The sequence below is a fragment of the Mucor velutinosus genome (genome assembly GCF_035048745.1).
Source record: "Mucor velutinosus strain NIH1002 chromosome Unknown tig00001564, whole genome shotgun sequence".
NCBI lineage: Eukaryota > Fungi > Mucoromycota > Mucoromycetes > Mucorales > Mucoraceae > Mucor > Mucor velutinosus.
Window position 1 is genome coordinate 1729107 of NW_027041906.1, and position 22096 is coordinate 1751202.

Sequence of the window (22096 nt, forward strand, 5' to 3'; positions counted from 1 at the left end):
TTAATTCGTACATCATACACTTTGTAATATATATTCTCTCCACAAATTATATAAAAAAAAAAAAAAAGTACTACTCATGGACCTGATCCTCTATGGCAAGAATGAGGCTACTATATCAATACGCTGTACTTGCACAGTAAGCTCAACGTTTGAGTAAGGCCTACACCCTTTTTTTCCCTTGAACAAGACGGCAATCGCACGTGTATATCTCATACTAAATGTTATTATGGTATCCGAGAGATGGACTGTGGTACAGTGACATGGGAACCATATGGAGCAAATCAGTGATTTATTGTTTGTTTTGTAACGATAATGAAAATAAATAATAGCATGTGAAAATGAATAGAGTCTTTTTGGTTTACTTCTTGAGAGTACCGATAATAGCAGAAGGAGCATACTTTTGAACAACATCTGGCTTGTGCATCATGTTGAATTCCTCAGTGGCGTCACGACCAGCATAGATGAGAATGGCCTTCTTTCCTCCGGGATGGTCAGGAAGGAAATCAGTGACATCCAAGACTTGTCCATTGACGACAACCCAACAGTCATCAGGCTTGTTGTGCTTGGCAACATCTGCTAATGTGTATTCTCCCATCTTCTTTGGTTCATCGACTGTCTTGGCTTCTTCTTGAGGTGCTGATTGTGTGGAGGCAGCAGCAGCTGGTGCTTCGATGGCTTGCGTGTTTGCACCAGAAGGAGCGCTGCCACCGTTGGGCAAAGAGATATCCAAGCTAATGACACCGGGCTGGTTAGGGTTGACAGTAATGTTGATGCCAACACCACCGTTCAAGTGTTGACCGATGGCACCCAAACGTTGTTGAGCAACTTGAGTATTATTGTTGATCAATTGAGAGAACAAGTGCTTGGAAGCAGTTTGACCTGCAACACGACCAAAGACGACACAGCCCAAGAGAGATGAACCACCAAGACGGTTAGCACCATGAACACCACCACACATTTCACCAGTAGCAAAGAGACCAGGAATGGGAATACCGTTGGTACCCTTGATCTCGGCATCAGGAGTAATTTCAACACCACCCTAAGAATAGAGAAAAGGTTAATGCGATGTCTTGTCAACAGACACGCTCACGGAACTTACCATGGTATAGTGAAGAACGGGCTGCATCAAGGCAACGTAAAAGTCATCAGTCATCTTGACTGGGACGTTGTGGAAGAAACGCTTGCCCCAAGGATCCTTCTCCTTACCCTCAGCGATTCTGTTGTATGTCTCAAATGTTTGCTCCAATTGCTTGGGAGGGATGCCCATTTCTTTGGCAAGAGCCTCACCGCTCTCAAACTTCTTCATGAGGCCACGGCCAGCATAGTGACGACAATGCCATTCAATTTCCTTGGAAGCAGCAGTATTCAAAACCAAACGAATAGGGAATTTGTTCTTGTTCATCATGCCAGTAACATAATCACGGTGACCCAATTCATCACAGAAACGCTTGCCATCAGCATCAAGCAAGAGACCACCGCAACCACGAAGAGCTTCAGCAGCCAAGAACTTGACCTTGGCGTCGGGTTCCTTAGGATCCACTAAGCCAGTAGGGTGAACTTGCACCTTTTCCAAGTCGATGGTGTTGGCACCTACAGCAGCGGCCATTTTAATACCATCACCAGTACAGTGATCACCATTGGTGGTGGACAAGTTGTACAGTTCAGGACGATGTTGCTTGAGCAAAGAGTTGTCTGTGAAATCAGCAGCATAGCCGCCAGTAGCCAAGATAACAGGTCCGTATTCCTTAAAGACTTGATTGGTAGCACCCTTTCCAACAAGAACGTATTCAACACCAACGACATTGCCTTGGGAATCTTTAATCAAGTTTTCAACCTTGGCTTTTTTAATGATCTTTGCGCGAGTAGGTTGCTTTTCAGCCAATTCTTCAAAGCCCTCCATCAAGGCATAAGTAATGGTCATACCAGGGAATTGCTCTTTACCACGATGCGTACGAGGGAAGGAATGACCGCCCAGACGAGAGACGAGGGACAAATCCAATGCAAACTTGTCTTGTAACCACTCCACAGCGGAACTGGAGCGACCAGTCAACACTCGAATGAGATCAGGACGAGCTAAATCACGCGCAGACTTGAGAGTGTCTTGATAGAACTGCTCAACGGAATCTTTAATGTTCAAGGCAATTTGAGTACGCGTTAAGGCACCATTGATACCAGATGTAGCCTTGGTTGAATTACCACTAGTTTTAAATTGAAATGTTAGTAACACACACAACATTTAAGACTTTTTTAAACATGTAATTCTTACCCAAAGAAAGGGTTCTTGTCAAGCAACAAGACATTACCGCCCTGTTCATAGACAGTATGTGCGGCAGAGAGACCTGAAAGACCACCACCAACGACAATGATTTGATTTTTGAGAGACATTTTGAAGAGGAGGCTTCTTTTTGAGGAGATGTATTATAAGATGAGAAAAAAAAAGAAGAAAAGGAAAACAAAAAGAGATGGAGACAGAATTGAATCAGAAACAAGTATTTATATGTTGGTGGGATTCTGTATACACAATGTAATACTATAGGCATTACAGTGGTTGCTGGTGACGGGTTCAAGTCAGGTGCATTGATTGCTACTTTCCCACTCCACTTTTTTTGATACATTACATGTTTATTTTTCCCATTTCACCATGTGCGTCTCTCACACTAACATGAAAAATAAAACTTTAATAATTCTATTTAATGTGTGTGTGTGTGTTGTTTATTTGTATTTGCATGCATAAACAAAGCGAGAAGCCGTTTAATTTTCATTCATTTGAGATGCGACATGTCTATGGTAACCATAGCAACTATCCCGCATTCATGATTACCTTCATAACTGATCCGCATGGGCACAAAAGAATAAGTTTCCAATTCTCAAATATGAGGAATACAAAAAAAAAGAGAGCTTTAATAGCAATAACATTATGCATGATTTTGGCAAAAAGAATGTACAAAAAGGAAAGTAAGATATTAAGTGTTACACGAATGAATGGGAATGGTGGTAAATGAATGATTGGGTATCGTCTTTTGGTATAAGTGTGTATAAAAAAGTTACATAGTGTCGTATACAGATACATGGCATAGTAAAAATAAAAAATAAAAAAAAGAAGTAGATGAGCATAGTTGGTGTCATAGTGTGTGTTATCTGATGGTTTTGTCCACAGAGTATAATGTGTCGATGTTCTTCATCCAATCAGTCATGTCAGATTTCGAACTTGCTTGTAAAATGTATGCATTGTTGTTTGTATATAAGGAAAATACGTTGTTACGCTATATAGACATTGAGTATCCCTTTCAAAAATCGCATTTGAATATGTAACCTACTTTGATCATCTGCTCTAGTGCTCGGTTATAGTCAATTCTGACATTTGATACATTGATGATGCCCTGTTCCTCTGTCTCTGATTGACTAGAATAAATGTAAATGTATGGCCTTATTTTTTTTCCATAAATGTTAGTCATTGCAAATTACAAATACTCAAACTCAAGTGTTTTACCTTCTCAAAACAAACCATCGCTTAACCCATTTATCATCTAGAGCATTTTCTTGATAGGTTAAATATCCTTTCTTTGTCACATTGTCACTATGAAGAGAGTTAAATCATGCAAGATTTGGTTGACACAGCAACATTTGCTTACAATTCAGTAACCAGTTTGACTTCAGAAATCAGTTTGGATGAATTCCATGCTTCTTTTGGTATCAGATTTGAGTCTTGCATACCAGGAATAGGTGGATCCTGGCTAAGGATAATCTAGTAGCATGAATCAAAAAAAAAAAAAAAAAAAAAAAAAAAAAACGTATGATTAGGTCATTGTAACACCGATGACATTTGAACTAGATACTCACATCCTTGTCTGTTCCCCACTTACTGTTCCAAATAGTGAGTATTTTTCGGACCAACTCGGACTGATTTGGTTGCAAGAAGGTGCTCGCCATACTGTTTGATGTTTCTTTATCTACGCTCATAGAGCCTTGGCTAGTCTGAGATCGAGCCGTGTGTAGCATGAGTGCTTGCGATGTAGCAGCCACTTGATTTTTTCTGGAGATGCGTTCCTGAATGTGTCGGAAATCATTGATCAATGAAACACCACGGGGACGCCATGAACCTAAAAACTCTTCTCCAGGCACAAATTTGGATGCTGTATTCAGACGCCAGAGCTGACTCACTCTACGAGTCATTGGAGGCCGCAGGTGGATCAAGAAGACGCCGCTGCATTTGTTGAGATACTTGTTAGATCCCAATAGTTTTCTGAGGCCAAAGTTGGATGCATCTCTGCCTTGAATTCGAACTGCAATGTCCATACTGCATTGAATGGGTTTTGAGCATTTCTCAACTTCAATTTCCCATTTGACATTAAGCAAAATGCGAGTCTGTGTAGCTGTCAGTCGGTTGAGGAAAAGACAATCATGCTGTGATGAATCCCAAGAGCCTTGAGCTATGAGCACGCTGGTACCATCGTTGTTGTATTGGACTTGTTGATGCGATAGCAGACGAATGACTATATCCTCATGCGCAGGTGAGTTGATAATACGTCCTTTGGCATCTAGTAAACGAACTTGACCAATCATCGCCTTGGAAACCTTGGACCAAATCAGTTGGCGTCCAGAGGTGTGTGATAAGGTGATGCAAATACGACGTTGTAGACCTTGTCGCAAATGGAATGCGCCTCTGTCAAGCGAGTTTTGAGATACCACTTGCACCGGCATGTATTCACCGTTGGGCATCAGTTCGCAAATCTGTATCCAAGCGAGAACATCATGTCGTTCGGTAGCCAGCAGCTCTTCTTCAGGACGACGATCTGCAACCGCTGCTGATGACGATGATAGCTGTAGTTGCTGTTGTTGAGGAGTTTGCTGCTTTGATGCCAACATTTCAGCTAATCTGGGCTTCTCACGCTGATCATCCCAACGCTCGTAAGCAGATAGAATTTTGGGCTGTGCGATACCATACACTTCAAAGGCAATCATCTTGTGCAGTAAAATGTCCTTTGTCGTTTCAGTAACCAGAATAGATAGTGTCTGGCTGTAATCCAATGCGATGTTACTGCTGTTTCCGAACCCGCTGATGGGATTTGTAGCAAACAGTTTCTCGGTTGCAGCATAGGGCGCAATACCTCCAAAGGACGAGAGACGATACTGAACATGGATGTGTGTAAACTCGGTTTCGTTGATTCCAATCAGCTCCAACAAGCGAATCTCAAAGAGCAGTTGCTGACCTATCTCCAACACATCGTCGTCGTCAATGGCTTTCTCTACCTCGGATGCATTGATGTCGAGTGGTTCTTCAGTGAGATATTTGGCCTGAGCGCCTGAACGAGCAATAGGAGACACGAGCAGTCTCAATTTGCCCTTGACCTGGCCAGTGGTGCGACATAGAATCTCAACACAGCTTTCATATGCTTGTTGTTTGCGAGTGAGGTTGCGAACAGACACGGAGGCGCTTCCTACAAACGAGTATGTTGGGCATGGCAATTCGTAAAAGGGGTCCTCCCAATTGAAATGCTTGCGATACTGAGGTCTGTCAATGAAATGGCGTAGGTTTCTCATCTTGTGGAGGCGAGCTTTGAGTTTGTCAAGAGACCATACATAGACAACTTGGTTTTTGCGGTCAATCACTCGAATGCCAATGCAAGGTTTCGGGCTGCTGATTAATGTTTCATCGTCATGGTCATCTTGTTCATACTGTTGTAAGCTGGATGTCTCTTCCCAGTGTGATTTGAGCTGTGCATAGTCTTCTTCGATGATGGTGAATTGATAGAGTACGTCCTTCTCTAGTTCACGAGAAATGATATTGGCTTCTTTCAAAAGGACAGCATGTGTTAAAACGACTTCTGCCATGGTGACATAGTGCAGTCGCTTCCAACGCTGGAAAACTGTTTGGATGAGCTTTGTTTGGCGAGGCGAGTAGATGGTGATGCCGCTGGTTGTACTGCTGAAATCAGCTGCGTGCATAGAAGACATTCGGTTCAGTTTTGCCTCGTAGAAGCTTCTCTGCTGATCCAGCTCCTTTTGATGCTTTTCTTTGACGTCTTTGATTTTTTCCTGTATCTTCTCCGTTGGTAGAGAAGATTGAGAGACTACGGTTGCCTCTGTGCAGATACTGCCATCGTCCACCATGGTAGCTGCTGTTGATAGTCGATGCAGACTACTGGACGCAGACTCGTCATCGTCAAAATCAGCGCGGCTGTCAGTGCGCGTTCTTCTGGAATGGCGTATTCTACCAAGATTATCCCACAGCTTCTCGATTTCATCGTCTGGCAGGTTCTTAAAGTTTTCTTCCAAAGCATAATGATTTCGCATAGCCTCTAAGCGAGCGTAATTCCAGTCCACAACATCTGAATTGACGACACCATTGCTGAGATCTGCGCTTGTAATATTGTCGTCTTCTTCTGAGCCTAGGAAGCCTGGTGATGAGCGGTCAGTGCAAGAGCTCGCTGTAGTGAGTCTTAGTGCGTCATTTCTCTCTCGGCGTACTTCTTCTGGATGATTGAATCTAAAGATATGGTGATGGCCAAGAATGATGCGATAACCATTTTTCAGCAGACGAGGCTCGCTGATACGAATGCCGTTTACCATAGTCATTGCATCTTTGTGGTTGGGATGCAATGTCACTGAGTTGTCAGGCCCTGCTTCAAACCAGCAGTGTTCGTCTTGGATGTTGGCTCCACTAAGTCGAATTTCGCAGTCTGCTTTACTCTCCAATCTGCCAACACGAGTCTTTCCAGCCTTGATTTGATACATCAGACACTCTGACATGAGCGGGTCTTCGTTCAAGTTGACAATGAACGGGATAGTTTTAGGCATGTAGATGCCCATGTTGCTTTTATCGATGGTGATGCCCAGGTCTTTCAGTGCTTTTTCTCGGTCTGAGTGTATCTCTTGCGTTCGCTTCAGCTTTTCTTCCCACGTTTCGTTGAGATTGGCAAGCAGCTTTTCTGAACTTTGAAGCTGATCTACGATTTCTTGCTTTGTCATCTTCTTCTTGTTGCCCTGACTGTCTTCGATCACCAGCACTTGATTTGCGTTTGTGATGGCTGAGCGAGTCGGCATGGGGGTTCTGGATCCGTCATTGGTGGTGCTGGACGTACCCTCCTGTCTATAGGCGCTGGAGGCCGCTAGCTCTTCGACCACTTCAGGGGCGTAGATGCGCAAACGGTCTCGAAGATTTGTCAGCTCTTCCTTCAATTCACGAATCATCTTGGCGTTGGGATCTTCGTTGATGACTGCCTTGTTCTGAATCTTCTTGGCTTGATCTGCGTATCGAAGTGTACTCAACGTCTCGTCGTAGTCTGCAGGCGAAATAGCTGCAATCATGGCAGTTTTGGAGTTACCGCCCAATGAGTCTTTGAGCAACCACGTCAGTACTGAATCACGGTAGGGAATAAACACTTCCTTTTGCTTTTTGCCGCCTTTCTTTGGAGCTGCATCTGCAATGGACTGATCTGCCAAGCCCGAAATGACTTTTCCCAGTGTTGTGAGTGATCTGTTGATGTTGGCACCTTCTTTTAAACGAGCGCCGGTAGCACCGGTGCTGTTAGCACGTTCACTGCCAGCTAAATCTACCAAACTTTGGTGCGTGTATTAATATATGATTGGGTGTGTATCGATGCCAAATGTAACATTGTTACCTGATACGAGCTACTTTTTCTGTCTCTAATTTTGTTGTTTCGTCTAGTCTGGTTTGAGTCAAAAACAAGGTGAATACAGCATGCGATCTGGAGGAGGTTTCGTTCATGTTGGTTGCAGCAATTGTACGAGCTTTGTTGCCTTCGTCCATGAGATGGTTGATATCATCGTATGATCGAACGACAAGTCGGGAAAGATCTTCAACGTAAGGTCCAAGGGATGGATGCTCACGGACTTTGAGATTGCCCTTATTTTTAGGGTTCAATAGATCACGGACTTTTTCATTATAGATCTCGATATAGGAGACTTCCACTCGGTAAGTAAGGTTGGGCTGTGTTCTCTCTTGTATGCGGTTGAATAGTTCCTCGCAAGTCTTTGGTGTGATACCTTTGTCTTCGCCATATCCCATCTAAACAACATGGAGTCAGTCATGCATTGTTGCATATATATGTGTGTGTGTGCCTAAATATTGTACCATGGAGTAGGATTTTCCTGAGCCAGTCTGACCATCTAAAGCAGTGAGATATCAGTATCCATACAGTCTACATGTAAGTGTGTGTAATACTTGCAAGCAAAAATACAGCAGTTGTAGCCATCAAATGCATGATTCAGCAAATCTTCACCTAAATCGTTGTAAACCATTTCTTGATCTGCATATGTTGGGTCATTCTTATCAGCAGACCAATAAGACTTATCAAAGGTGAATGCTTTTACGTCTTCCATATCACGATTTCCTTTGTGATCTGGCGGTTTAGTAATGATGGTTTGATTTCCTTCCATGCGAATTAGACATGTTGCACCACGCGCAAGTTCTCTAGAGTTTAACGGACGACATCGCACAACGACCTTGATGTTTCCACCACTCATTCTGTGAACGTTGTTAGTCTTTTTCTTTGTTTGTTGGCCTGAATGGAGATGTGGAAATGCATACTTGAATGAATATGTATTAAAGTTCTAGTTGTGTGTTGGATTCCTTATTTCACTAAAGCACTGGTTTCCTTCTGTAATGAAATGTTGCAAGAATAAAAAGGGAGAAGAAGAAAAAAAAAAGAAAAAAGAAGAAAGGGGGGGAAACAATAATTTGCTGCAATGAAGAGTGTTTATATTGAATTAAAGAGAGAGCAAGAAGGGAGGGGGAGGAGAGCAATATAAAGTGAAACTAAAAACGTAGAAATACATGTTACACTACAATTTTATTTATTCGCTTTCAGAATCATCGGAACCGTTGCTACTACTGTTTGAATTGAAATTAAACAAATTCTTGTCGTCAAACCACTTGGTAAGCACAGTTGGAGCAATGTCCAGGCCGTTGAGAATTCGTCTAGATTCGATCTTTTCATGGAGCTCCATCTTGTCAAACTTGCTCTTGTCAAAGTCTCTCAAGGCGGTGGACCCATTTTCATCCACAAATGCGGTGATGGTGTCTGACAAGTTCTCTCTCATTCTGCGTAGTTCAGCAGCTCCATCAGGATTGCTGAGCGACATGAAGAGCGGCTTCAGCGATTTGTAAATGTCGATGCTGTTCTCCAGCACCAGAACGCAAAAGTACTGAATGAACGGCAATGCAGCCCACACCAGCAATGAAAATCCGAAAGAATGAGCATAGCCGTGACGATACAGGTACAGAAATAACAAAAATGAGTAGAAGCTATACAATGCAGGCATACCAACTAATGCAACTAAAATCTTCCAGGTAGCAAGCACATCGCGCGCGGCAATTTTGACAGAGGAACCAGCCAGTGCCTCTATTATTTACATGGATACAAATCACATGAGTCACTGCATAGCACATTTTGTAGCCATTCAGATTAAAAATGAGAAGATGCAATTACCTTCTTGTTTCTTTTGACTGATCACCAGCGACAGAATGATCAGTGGCGAATTGATCAAAAGCCTGCGTGTATAAACAGTGAATGTTGGCATACGCAATTCATGTTTTTTTGTTTGTTTGTGTGTAATACTAACGATGGAAAACCAAAAATTGCTAAGAAAACGAGTTTGATGATACGAGAGACCAGAATGGGTGCCGCTGAATAGGCTGTATATTGTGTTCTCGCCACTTGGTAGTCTTTCAGACCGAAGTATTTGAGCGTGTTGTTGTATGCTTTGATGCGTTGGGAGAGATCAAGCAACCGAGGATCCTTTTCGAAATGTCTGTAACCAAGCAGGAATCTTCGGTTCAATTCAACTACTTGATCGATGGTCAGCTTATGCTCTGCGGCAGGTCTATACAAACGACGTGCAGTAGTGATAATCTACACCAGGATATCAGTGCTATTGTTTGCCTTTCCACTACACATGTACCTACCATCAGCGTATCATAGTTGGGTGCATTGATGGTGACACTTTTCAGTCCTTCGTATCCAGCTTCCAATACTTTTGATATAGCATCATGCTTGGCTGGTCCGCCCTTCATATAAGCCGCTACCAATTCAGGGTCAACGGTGATGGGAACACCGTACGAGACAACAGCACGGGATCTGAAGCGATGAGGATGAAAGTAGTTGAGGCCCACAGGCACAATTTTGATCTTGAGATCCTTATTCTCGGCCATAGCACTCAATGCCATGATGGCAAAACCCGCTATTTACACATAATATCCCGTCAGTTCACGCAGACACTCGACAATTGTACCATGCAATCGTACCTTTCAATGGAAGCATTTCTGATCTATCATGACTACCTCCTTCGGGGAAAATAACAATAGATTCGTTCTGATTCAATCGTTCGTGTACTTTTTCATACAAAACGCTCTGATCAATGTGAGGGATGATCTTGTAAGCAGTAGAGTGAGAGATGTATTCCATGGCTTCCAGGGTCAACTCGGTCTTTAGTTTCAACTCGGTATCGGATACAACTTCAGTCACCACGAACGAGAGCGTTTTCGAAAGCACAATCGTATCTTTAGGTGCGACTTGCGTCTTGAATTGGGTATCTTTGCCATTTAATGTAGTAGGGGACTCTTTGTTTGCCAGGAGCTGGCCTTTGCCTTTGGTGGCGAGATCTTGTGGGCGAATAACGGGGACTGGTAGCAATATGATATCAGTAAAAAGCGTATCTCCAGCTCTAAAGCTCCCCAAAACTTACTTGCTCTCAATGCTCGAGCAACAGCGCCAATAATCTTGCGCTTGAACGAAGACTCTGCCATCAAAGGTGAGAATCTACGAGGGTTGGATATGATGACCATTCCAGGATCAACGAATCTACGCACACGACTTAATAAAGCTATCATGCTTGCCGAGATAGGGTCAATACTTACTGGTTTGCATGAGGGGCAACAATGAAGATACATGGTTCATCTTTAGGGACATTATGAGCACCACTAATAGATAATCACTCGAGTTACAATTCAACACATTCAACATGACATCATGCGCACATATATACATTACCTCACTTTAATTTCTCGAAAGAACACATCAGTGATAAGCTTGAACAGTAGCTTTATGCCGTCGTATGCGTCCTTGGTCATTTTAGTGTTTTGGAAAGAAAGAAGAGAGGAAAAAGGTTGAAGAATACATCACGTCAATTTTGAAACCATTTTATACAAGGTTTTTTCACATGAAAAACTGTGCTGAGATGGTTTTTTTAAATAGACGTGCATCAGTTGCACAAACTTTCACCATGCTATAAAGGAGAAGCACATACTGTGGATCATTTACCAGCGCTGCGATTTGTCTATCCTCTATTAGCTATACTACACATGGTTATTGGATCTTGATGAAAGCGTTAACCTATCTACTTGCTGTCTACTCTCACTAAAGATTAATGAAGATTTCGCTCTGTAGTATGGTTACTGATGGGTGCAATATTGTTGTTATGAAAATTCTGATAGCAAAAGCTAATAGTAGCCATCACATTCCAATATGATGACATGCAATAAATAGCTTATTTCAATGCTCTACATTACCTTGTACAGTACTATCATTGCCATAGAAGCCATCAAATTAAAATAGGGTTTATACTCCTAGCATCATATGCCAGTCAGAACTGGATGACTATTTCGCATTTGGACGAGCCATTTACAATTATTGAAATTCTCAGATTGAAGAATCTATAACAGGAGCCAATACAAGTGATCAGACTAAGCTATAGTACTTGTTAATTCGCAATGTCCTTCTTCTGAGCTCTCCAGCCAAATATACGTTGTTTAACACCAATACACCGCATATATTACTTCTGTGGGGTGCTATTCTTTACCAGACATCAGGTCCTGAATGCACAAAACGATTTTCGATTCCAGCTTTTAGATAATCCAAAATCGAGATTCGAAATACTGATGCTAGAGCATTGAAAGTAGCGTATTCCTACAGCCACATTTAGCGAGAAAAAACGATGGTGTAATAGGATTTTAAAGTGAACAAGTTGCTGAATGAGTTGTTGCTAACAAACGAATAAATGTCGAAATCAATCAACTTTTAGCATAGTCCTTTATACAAAACGTGTTGAAATCTGTTAATTACAAATAATTGCGAGCAATAGATAGATGGACAAGATGTTGGCAAACGTTGTATTTAAATCCGCTTCATGATAACTTGCTTCGTTGTGATGTAGTAAAGGTTTAAAGCCGTGCTGCGCATTCTATGAAAAAGGAGAACAGCTATTCCAAGCCCTATACTGATGATGATAGAGACATTACAACAGAACTATCATATATCTACTTTGAGGGGTTTCTAAGAACGTAAACGGATTTTTGATCGCTACACTGGTTGTCAAATAAACAAGTGAGTCAAAAGTAACCAAAAAATATAAAAGGAACAATACTTGCACGCTATCATTTGGTTTAACTGCCAACTCAACCAGGCTTCTCTATTTATTTCCTTGTGTTTGTTCGACAGAATGAGGCCTCGTTTGGTCATCTAAGATGCTTTCGTTCAAAAATCGTGTTTTTAGTTCGCAAATCTGGAGTTTACCATGGCAAAAATACACTCTCCTTCAATAATTATAGCACAGAAGCGTTTTTAAGGTGTTCAAATTTATAGAATAATAAATCCAGGACGTATCTTGACTAGTGATGGCGCACATTAGAAAACTTATATGCGCTACTATACTATAGCGAAAAACAGCGTTCGAGCGATTGATTTTGTACAATTTGCCTTTTCGGCAGTGCAGTTCCGTGAATATTCCATTTAAAGCCGATTTCACTACAGTTGCCTGATGTCGACTCTTTTTATCACAGGATTTGTAGGTATCGTAAATCTCTGTTTAGTCAATTTTGATACATGGTTTTATTGTTTGTCTCCCAAATTGTGCTGGAACCGATTCAGCGTATGCAGTATCAGCCATTTCTGCTTAATAACTATGTGTCCAATAATTTGCATAGACTTTAGGTCTAGTTTTACGGCTAGATACAGCATATCTGTTGTGAACGACGACCATCAAGGGTGTCATGCTGACATAAAAAGTATCTCGTTTGATCCGAGAAAGTTGCTAGATTCAAATTTGCATAATATCATCAACGCTGAAGTCTTCAAATTACTATAATTGCGCATTTCAAAAAGAAAGTTTCGCACTCTAGAACCTGAATAAAAACTCTTATCACTTAAGACTTGAGCTTCGTACAATGCTGTATATTTGGATCATCAAGTAGAGATGTGATTTACTTACTCGTTTGGCAATACAACCTACTACGCCTTATTTTTAAGTCAAATTCTGCCCAAATCTAGTCGTCGTTTTCAATCACGAATAACTCCTGCCACAAAGCTTTTTGAGCGCTTGGAATAGCACCAAACGGCTCCTCTTGGCCACGCTTTACTTGCTGATGCTTTATCTCAAATTTTTTTGGGTCATTGCAAATCCATAAAAATTCTCATTTTTTTCATGTGTACTAGTAAGGGAAAATTCTTGAAAATCAAACAATCGCGTTTTTCACCCCAAAAATGAAGACTTTTCCTAAGATACATATAATATCAAATTGATCGTAAAGACGTAACGCAATACTAGAAACTCTTTCTATGAGATTTTCCCATGTAAAATTTCGACATTTTCGCAAAAAACATGCTTTTATATTTTTGCAAATTGCTCATTATTTTCGATCTGAAAGCTGAATGTAATTAACACCATTCGATGCGGCTTCTTTAGTCCTTTAAAGGCATATTAGAAAGCTGGGTGTGATAATGACAGTTTTCATAGTCAAATTTGGCAAAAACGTTTATTTTTTTTTTTTAAATTTTGTTTATTGATTGATTCGCGTACACTGAGAGTAATAGGTCAGAGTGAAGAGGCGAGTGCAATTTAGATAAAGAATTGGATAACTATAAGCTAAAATATGAAGAATAATATACTAAACTAAACTTATATAAAAAAAAAACTATCTAATAATTGGCTTTGGATTACAGGAGGGAATGGCACTGATCTTCCGCAATGGTCTGACGAACACTGGTTCGAATACTGGCCAATATCGCTGTATGGTCCATAGGAACATTGTCATAGATGAACCTCATGTGGGCAAGCCACAGTTGACCAAGGGTGATGATGAGGATTCGGAAAGGCTTGATTCCAGCAATTTGGCAATACCAAACGTTGGAGAAATCAAGTTGCAGAAGAGCCTCTTTAATATCTAGAATCGAGGTGGTAGGCCACAGAAACTCGAAGATGACTCCCTGCCAAACTTTCTCTTTAGAAGGACAATGAAAGAGGAGGTGACTTGGGGAATCGTTCATAGACAAACAAACTGGACAGAGAGGAGACATAAAGACTTTGGGCATAATAAAATGCAAAAATCGACGGTGAGGAATTCGACCCAGAATGAGACGGTATATCACATTACGTTGGACAGTGGTAAGAGACAGGGACCAAAAAAATTTCCAGCTGGACGCAGAGATTTTGCGCAATGCCAAAGGAGAGACCACAGACGAAAGGACAGCCTGACGAAATGCCTTAGCCGAGGCCTGAACATTACCAAGAGGTTGATCATCAAGGAGGCGAAACTGCTCAATCAAAGGAGCAAATGAGACGACTGAATCCTCTAAAGGAGCTGGGCTACAGACTGGCTCGAAGTAAGGTTGAAACTGTAATTTCCCTGTCGCTAGGCCTTTGAACACTGTGGAGGGAGTTCTTTTCCAGGTGAGCAGAGAGGGGTCGCGAGTATCCTTCCAATGGACGAAATTGAGCCGGGAATCATACTGAAAAACGTCGGCCACCATCATTTCTTTGACACGAAGAGGAAGCACGAAGCTGGAGGAGGGAGGGACAAACACTGCAGCCTGCAGTGGCAACGCCATAGCAGTAGCTGTATTAATGCGGGCAGAGCCAAAAGAACGAGGGAGATAATCAACAGCACGATATATCATATCCACAGTGCCAGTTCGTTGTTTCAGTAACCCTTGAGAACGAGACGAGGGAAAAAGCAAAGGGATTTGGTGAAATTGGCAGTTGTTAATATTTCGAATGTGATGGCTGAGAAGAGATGACACAGGATGGGCATCAATGGTGGATTGATCATACACCAACAAAGGTTGCAACCATCGAAAGTACAACGCCGAAGCTTGTAGCTGGATGTCGATCACCCCGAGACCACCTAGTTCCTTTGGGAGAGTCCAGACAGACCATGGGATGACGGGGAATATGTTCTTTCTCAAAAATTGTATGGCAAGAGATCTCAGCTGTTTGAAGTCTGCCAGAGTCAACGGAGTAACCCGTAGGATGTACCAAAGTTTGGAGAGCAAAAGAGAGTTCAAGACAGTAGCTCGACCGACAACCGACAGTGATCGAGTAGAATGTATTTGAGTGGCAATTTTGATCTTTGTTACCAGCGAGCCCATGAAGTTGACACGTTGGAGACGACTTTGAACCAAAGGAAACCCCAAATAGATTAAAGGTACATCGTCTTCGACGGAATGTAGATGATTGATGTGGATTTGAGCCAACGAGGTCTCCCAAATATCCCATGTATCTCTGCCAGATACCGAAAAAGCCTCCACCTTATCGTAGTTGAATTTGGCATTGGAAGCGCCGCAATACCTGGACATATGTATTTGCAACCGAGCGAGATCAGCAGAATCGTGGACAAATACCAAGGCATCATCAGCATAACAAAGAAGCTTGGTTCGTTCAGTTCCCATAAGGTACCCTTGGAATTGACGATCGTTAATAATGGCCAACAAGAAGGGTTCAAAAGCTAGATTGTATAGGATTGGAGACAGTGGATCACCCTGCTTCAAACCTCTCAGTTTCGCCACTTCGGACGATAAGTGTCCATTGAGGTTGATGCGAATCAGGTTGTCACCCATTAACTTGTAGATGCATTTCACCAAAGGACGGGGGAAGCCAAATTTCAGCAAGACGTGCCGAAGGTAGTCTAAATTTACACGATCATATGCCTTTTCTTGATCAAGGAGAAGGCCAATATCAGCATCCAAAGAGCCAAATGTAGGATCGTCGTCCCGTTGTTCCGCAACTGTCCATTTTCGTTGTGCGTCTTCCATGATTAGTTGACAAATCATACCATTTTCAGCAATATATCGTCCTGGAATGAATCCTAACTGGTGGCGGCTGATAAGCTGGGTAGAGACGTCCATGATACGCCGGTTGATGCATCGAGTAAAAAGCTTGTAATCCGAGTTGGCCAAGGATAAAGGTCGATAGTTTTTCATGTGAGTTGGATCGCCTTTCTTGTACAAAAGACACATAATGGTTTCGTTCCAAGATTTAGGAAACTTACCCTTCTGTAGAGCTGTGTTGAATACATCGGTGACAAGGGCCTGCAACGGAGGATATTTCAAAACCAAGTACAGAATCTCGTAAGGCAGGCCATCTGGGCCAGGGCTACTGAGTCTGCGGGTGTGTTTGCTATCTTCCAAGAGTTCTTCCATGTCGATTGATAACATCAGAGATTCCTGCTGTTCACTAGAGATTTTCAAATGACCAGGAATGGATCGGATCAAGGTACTAAGAGCTACTGAATCAGTTGGGTCGGGAGTAAATAGAGTAGAGTAGAAGTTAGTCGCTATGGTGGAGATACCCTGTTGATCGCGACAGAGTTCATCAGTAGTGGGGTCCCTCAATTCAGTGATAGAGCGCTGATTCTCTCTGGCCAAAGCTCTCCTCTTCAGGAAACCAGCAGACTTCTCACCATTTTCCCTCCAAAACTTGCCGGCTTTGAGAATCTCAATTTCCGCTATAGTGTGTTGCAGTAGTTTGATTTGAGTATTGACATGATCTAGGCCTTGGAAAACCAAACCTCTATGCTTGTGTTGTCTCATCATCTTGTTTCGCTTGGACAATAACTGATGCAGTTGTTTCTTCCTCCAATTCAGATCTTCTAATTGAAATGACTTGATGAAAATCTTGACTTCAGCTTTTACCCAATCCCACTGTTGTTGAGGAGTAGAAAAGGATTTGATTAGTGTAAATTGCTCTTCATTAGCCAAGAGAAATTCGGCTAATGCCTTGCGAAACTGTCGATTGCGAGCCAAAAATGGGTTAGCCTTCCAGCTGCCAGGTCCTCGTCCATTGTTGTCTTGATACTTGAAAGTGAAGCCTAATAATTCATGATCCGTCCATTCTGGAGAGAGATACTGTTGATGGATACTAGGAATTTGATGATGAGCATTCGTGCTGCAAAACACATAATCCAAGATGGCCGAGTTTCTCCCACTATGCCATGTTATCTGTTTGTCATCTCCAAAAATGTCAATGTAGTAGTCATCTAACAGATCCGTCCATTCCTTAGGGGCGCTAGACAATGTTCCGTCCATCCTTCGATCCTTGTATTGATAATTAAAGTCCCCCATAATAAAAGTGTTGTGTAGTGTGTTGGTAATAGTATCCTTAACAATGGGTATGTCAAGGAGTTCTGTATAAAAGGCTGATCGAGCTGATGGAAGCGATGACCGACCATATATGTTTAGAATAGTTGCAATTGGTGTTGTAGTTGTAGATTCCTGTATATCGCGAGTTAGATGAACAGAAGCTAGTATATAGCGTCCCTCATCGATGCCTTCCGATATAAGATTAATTGTTAAATGTTTGTTGAGGGCTATGATGCCACAATGTTGTGTCCAGAGACTTGATTTGCTGATAAAATGATTATTGAGTATGTCAATTGATGTTGAGTTTGTAGCATGTGTTTCTTGTAACACCAGTATATCATATTCTAGTGTTCGAAGATATCGAATGAATTGTTGTCTTTTTTTGGGATTTTCTGATTTGATTAAGCCACGGCAATTGAGGGTGGCTATTTTGAGTTGATAGTGGATATTATTCATATTTAAAGATTGGTGGAAGGTGGTGAACCTGGAGGTGCAGGTGGTGTCAAATTCCTATCAATCGTATCCGTATCATCACCAGACATGCGCCTGGCATCACTGTGGGGGTTAGAGGTTTCAGCGTGTTGATATCTGGCATAACCGATATCTAAAGATCCTTCCTGGCGGGTTAACTTCTTCGCTGCTTTCGAGGGATCAAATTCAGGATGAGATCTGCGCACATCCTTGGAAACACTGTTTAATGCATCCGCATCAGAAAACTTTGTATTCGTGTTGTTCTCTTCCATAATGGTATCTCCAGTTATTTTGGTTTGTTGTTGAGAAGCTTCAGGGGAGGGTGCATCAGCATTAGGTTGAGGAGCATCCTGCATGATATGATCCTTGTCTTCTACTGGTTTGCTTCGACGTTCAGGATCGGCCCTCTTTGGGGGAGTAGGCTTGGCTCCCTTTCGTTCCTTGGGCTTAGCAGAAGTTCTGTCAACAGCACGAACCTTTGCAGGTACCGATTCTGCGTTGTTTCTATCACAATTCTTCGATACATGTCCACGTTTGTTGCAGTGGTAGCATATTGCCCATTTGTGGTAGTCTGGGCAGTCAGCACGACAGTGATCAGGTTTCTGACACTGGCGGCAAAAGGCTGGCATTTGATCCCATTGTAATAGGATTTGTCGCTGGTCATCTTCCTTCGAGCGAGTGTCCCAAATGATAACTCTCTTGAGAGGTTCCAAGTGTCGCTGTCCACCACATTCAACTCCAGCTTCATGTGAATCCATACATTCATTACCAGGAACATTGGATAAGGTGAGATTGAGGGTGACATATCCTTCACCTTGAAAGATACCAGTCTCTGTCTTGAAAATACCATGATCCAATACGTCTCCAAAACAAGAGAAGCGCTCCGCCATTTCTTTCTTCAGCTGGACAGCAGGAAGAAAAGGTAGCTTCTCCATAGTGATACGCACAATGTTGGCATCTTCGGTAAAAGAGGGAAAGCCCTTCAGGTAGGTCCCATCCTCCAAGGTAATTCCCTGTTCGATGAGAGTTTTTCGGCCAGCTGCATTTGGTAGCCAAAGAGTTTCCAAGAATTGGTGACCAAGGTAGTGTCTAGTTTGTTTTCGATATCCTAGAAAATCCTCATACAGATCATCTCTTTCTGCCTCTTCATTGAACTTGACAAGTGCCTTGTCCAGAAGAGTTCTATCTTTAACTGTAGTCAAGTCTATGAATACCGAGTCCTCTTCTATACCATTCATGAATGGTCGAACCATTGCAATAGGTTTGGGAGGAGTGGTGTTAGCTGCAGACGCGTTCTGGATCGAGTCGGCAGGAGGGGTGATCAACGTAGGGTTGAATGAAACATTTTGCTGTTGTTGTCGTAGTTTGCCCTTCTTGTTGTTGCGAACGACATGAGTCCACAACTCAGGAAGTGGGTGTTGCGATGTCATTGATACAGAATAGATTGCCACAAAAAGTGTACGCAAAAACGTTTAAAAGATGTCAGATCAAGACAAATTTGAACACGAAAATATCCACTGCACAAATTCATATTAAATTACCGCAATCAAGGCTACCGCGACAGAAGACTGAGACCAAATTTACTGGTCGTGACGTCGGATAAGACGCCCTCTCATTCTTCCATACGCCCGTTTTTTCCCTTTTTTTTTGCAAAACGCGTTTAATATCAAACCATGGCTGTTTTGAAAACCGTTTGATTGATAATAACACTCTATCTTCTGATAACCCTGTCGTGCACTGTTACAAGTACTTCATACTGCTTCGTTAAAGTGAAATATATTAGGTACCATTCGATAACGAGCACTGAAAAGCGAAGGATTAACACTAATTGAATTTGTTTATTAGGCTTTGATAATACTTTTTGTCTGTTTGACGTTGGTGCTGCTGCCATTACTTCTCTGCTGTCTGCTTCTTTGGCTTATCATGTCTGGTGATTGCTTCTTTGGTCTTTGTCTGGTCTCTGGTGTCGTTCCTTCTTTGGTTTTTCTATGGTGCTGGTGTTGTTGCTGCCGCTAATCTGGTCTTTCCTGGTCTACCATATTTGGTGCATGCTCGTTCTCTGCTTCATACTACCCGGTGATAGCGTAATATCTGGTCTATCTGTGGTGGTGATAAGTGGTAAATAACTTCTCTGGTCTTTGTCTGCTCTCTACTGATGGCGTTCGTTCTTTAGTTTTTCTATGGTGCTGGTATAGCTGCTGCTGCTAATCTGGTCTTTTCTGGTCTACTATATTTGGTGCATGCTTGTTCTCTGGTCTGTCTCCGGTAATTGCCTATACTCGTATGGTCTATCTGTGGCTGTGGTAAGTGGTAAGTATCTTCTTTCTTCTGGTCGCAATGATATAAAATTTCTTTGAACGCTTATATCATTGCTTCCTTTTTCGTGATAATGCATTCATGATGTTTGCCTTATTGCCCTTTTTTCTTCTTTTTTTTTCGTTTGTTGGTAGTGTTTCCTCTGTAGCTTTACATGAAACAATATTAGTCATTATGTTGTATCGCAAACTTATAATACCACTGTTGCTTTTGCAGTTGTGCGTCTTTGTGTCATGTTGCTTTACAACCGACTATTACTACCATGCGCGTTGCTCATGCATGCACTTTTCTTGCAACAGCAACGAGCTTTTTTAAACATCTTTGATGTTGTGTTTGTTATGCTTTTCTTTGACTCGCTTCGTGTGAGTGTCTCTTTTTTGCCTACATACTACTATACTCGTATAGTATTATATTCTTTTCCTTTATTATTATTATTATGTTTCTTTGAAGCATACCTTTTTTTTTACGTTGTGTGGATGTGCCTATCCCTGAAGCTCAACAAGACTTTATCCGAGGCTAGGAGGTAGATAGGCCGCCTCCACTTGGTTATCGCTACTTACTTTAGTGATGATTGAGAGTCTCAATGCCAGAATTTAAAAGCTAGGTGGTGTAAGTAAGGCATGCCCTAGCACCTGAGGGGAATTTGATGATAGCATCTGCTATATTGCTATATATATAGCGGAGCTTAAAATTTTGCCTCACACCAAAACAGGGGGAAACCCTCGCAAAATTTTTTTTAGGTCGGCGGAGTTTTTACGCGATCTGATTGGCTGAAAGGCTGAAACAACGAAGGTCCACAACTAGTTGATCTGTTATTGATCTATCATTTATTACCATGATTTTATCTTTATAATAAAATGAATACAATTTAAGGCTTTCTTTATTCAAAAGCAAATCAATGTGCAATCATTTAATGCCATATGCAGTAAACAGCTTTATATAAGGAATGTACTTTAGATTTGATAAAATTTGGGGAAAGTTTATGGTTAAGTTACAGCAGTAAATGAGGTACCGAGTCCTTTCAGTACCAGATGCCTCGCCAAACGTGCGCCGTTTACCAATGATTTCCAACTTGTTTCAATTTCATGAGTTGCTATCTTTTACGTCGTCGTATCAAATTCTGAACGTATAAAAGTGTTTTTAGTTTCGAGGCTTGAGTTATCCAAAATATAGGTTTAAAATGTGGATGCGTAAGTTCTGAAATCAGTATGCCTCGAAGTATAATAAAATTTCGGATGAAATATAACAGCGTATATGTAATTGGATTCTAATTTGGAGGGTGAGTTTTTTTTTTTCAGGAACGCAACTTCGAGCAAAGACCTGTGCATAAAACCTATTGGAAGCTATTACTTACAAGCGATTACGATAATAAATCGATAGATGAAGCCATGCGAAACGTTGTGCTCGATTATGCTATATAGACTAACACTTGTATTACTATTATTACATGATCAAAAAAACCTTCTTCTCACACACGAATCTAAATCATCAACGCGTCTACTTTGCTGAGATGTTGTCATTTTAACATGAACTTGATGTCAATGACCTAAGTTAATTTTTATGTCAGATCAAAGCTGCAAACCTCGTATTCATTGTTCAAGTATAAAATAGGAAGGATCATTTACCTGGCTGGTCTAAATTCTTCAGTTCTACTTTACACTTAACTAAATAATAGAATCATATTTTTAGTATCATTATTTGGTATTGGTTCAAGTAGCCAATGCAATACTATTTATCAAGCTAAGTGTACAATAGAAAGTGTATCTGCTGACTACAACGTATTACTTTGAATATCTACTAGACTTCAGCAGCTTTAATCAGACCACCCGGGTTATGGAAGCATAGTGTTAAACTTTATTGATAATGATGACATAGGGACTATGGTATATGTATAGGTGAATGATGGTGGTTGCAAAGGATGGAGTGGATATGTTTGC

The 22096-nt window shown here is 41.5% G+C and overlaps 5 protein-coding genes across 5 annotated transcripts; all 5 read right to left on the reverse strand.

The window, feature by feature from the left end:
* Positions 1–358: 358 nt before the first annotated feature.
* Positions 359–2385, reverse strand: ATC70_010848 (uncharacterized protein; the record flags this gene model as incomplete). Its single annotated transcript, XM_064830054.1, has 3 exons — positions 359–1039; positions 1100–2198; positions 2267–2385. 3 exons carry the CDS (start codon positions 2383–2385, stop codon positions 359–361), a joined length of 1899 nt encoding a protein of 632 aa, XP_064682556.1.
* Positions 2386–3134: 749 nt separating this feature from the next.
* FAA4_4 (long-chain fatty acid-CoA ligase) lies at positions 3135–8487 on the reverse strand (the record flags this gene model as incomplete). The annotated part of the gene is made up of 8 exons (XM_064830055.1): positions 3135–3263; positions 3318–3426; positions 3491–3577; positions 3633–3745; positions 3841–7561; positions 7623–8029; positions 8096–8130; positions 8190–8487. The coding sequence occupies 8 exons, from the start codon at positions 8485–8487 to the stop codon at positions 3135–3137; spliced, it is 4899 nt and encodes a 1632-aa protein (XP_064682557.1).
* Positions 8488–8817: 330 nt separating this feature from the next.
* On the reverse strand, positions 8818–11092 carry ATC70_010850 (uncharacterized protein; the record flags this gene model as incomplete). Its single annotated transcript, XM_064830056.1, has 8 exons — positions 8818–9365; positions 9453–9514; positions 9586–9875; positions 9929–10203; positions 10268–10645; positions 10708–10823; positions 10880–10942; positions 11013–11092. The coding sequence occupies 8 exons, from the start codon at positions 11090–11092 to the stop codon at positions 8818–8820; spliced, it is 1812 nt and encodes a 603-aa protein (XP_064682558.1).
* A 2860-nt stretch (positions 11093–13952) lies between these two features.
* SLN1_3 (Histidine kinase osmosensor) lies at positions 13953–17354 on the reverse strand (the record flags this gene model as incomplete). The annotated part of the gene is made up of 1 exon (XM_064830057.1): positions 13953–17354. The coding sequence occupies one exon, from the start codon at positions 17352–17354 to the stop codon at positions 13953–13955; it is 3402 nt and encodes a 1133-aa protein (XP_064682559.1).
* A 476-nt stretch (positions 17355–17830) lies between these two features.
* Positions 17831–19273, reverse strand: PRE10 (putative proteasome subunit alpha type-7; the record flags this gene model as incomplete). The annotated part of the gene is made up of 1 exon (XM_064830058.1): positions 17831–19273. One exon carries the CDS (start codon positions 19271–19273, stop codon positions 17831–17833), a length of 1443 nt encoding a protein of 480 aa, XP_064682560.1.
* Between the last annotated feature and the right edge of the window lie 2823 nt (positions 19274–22096).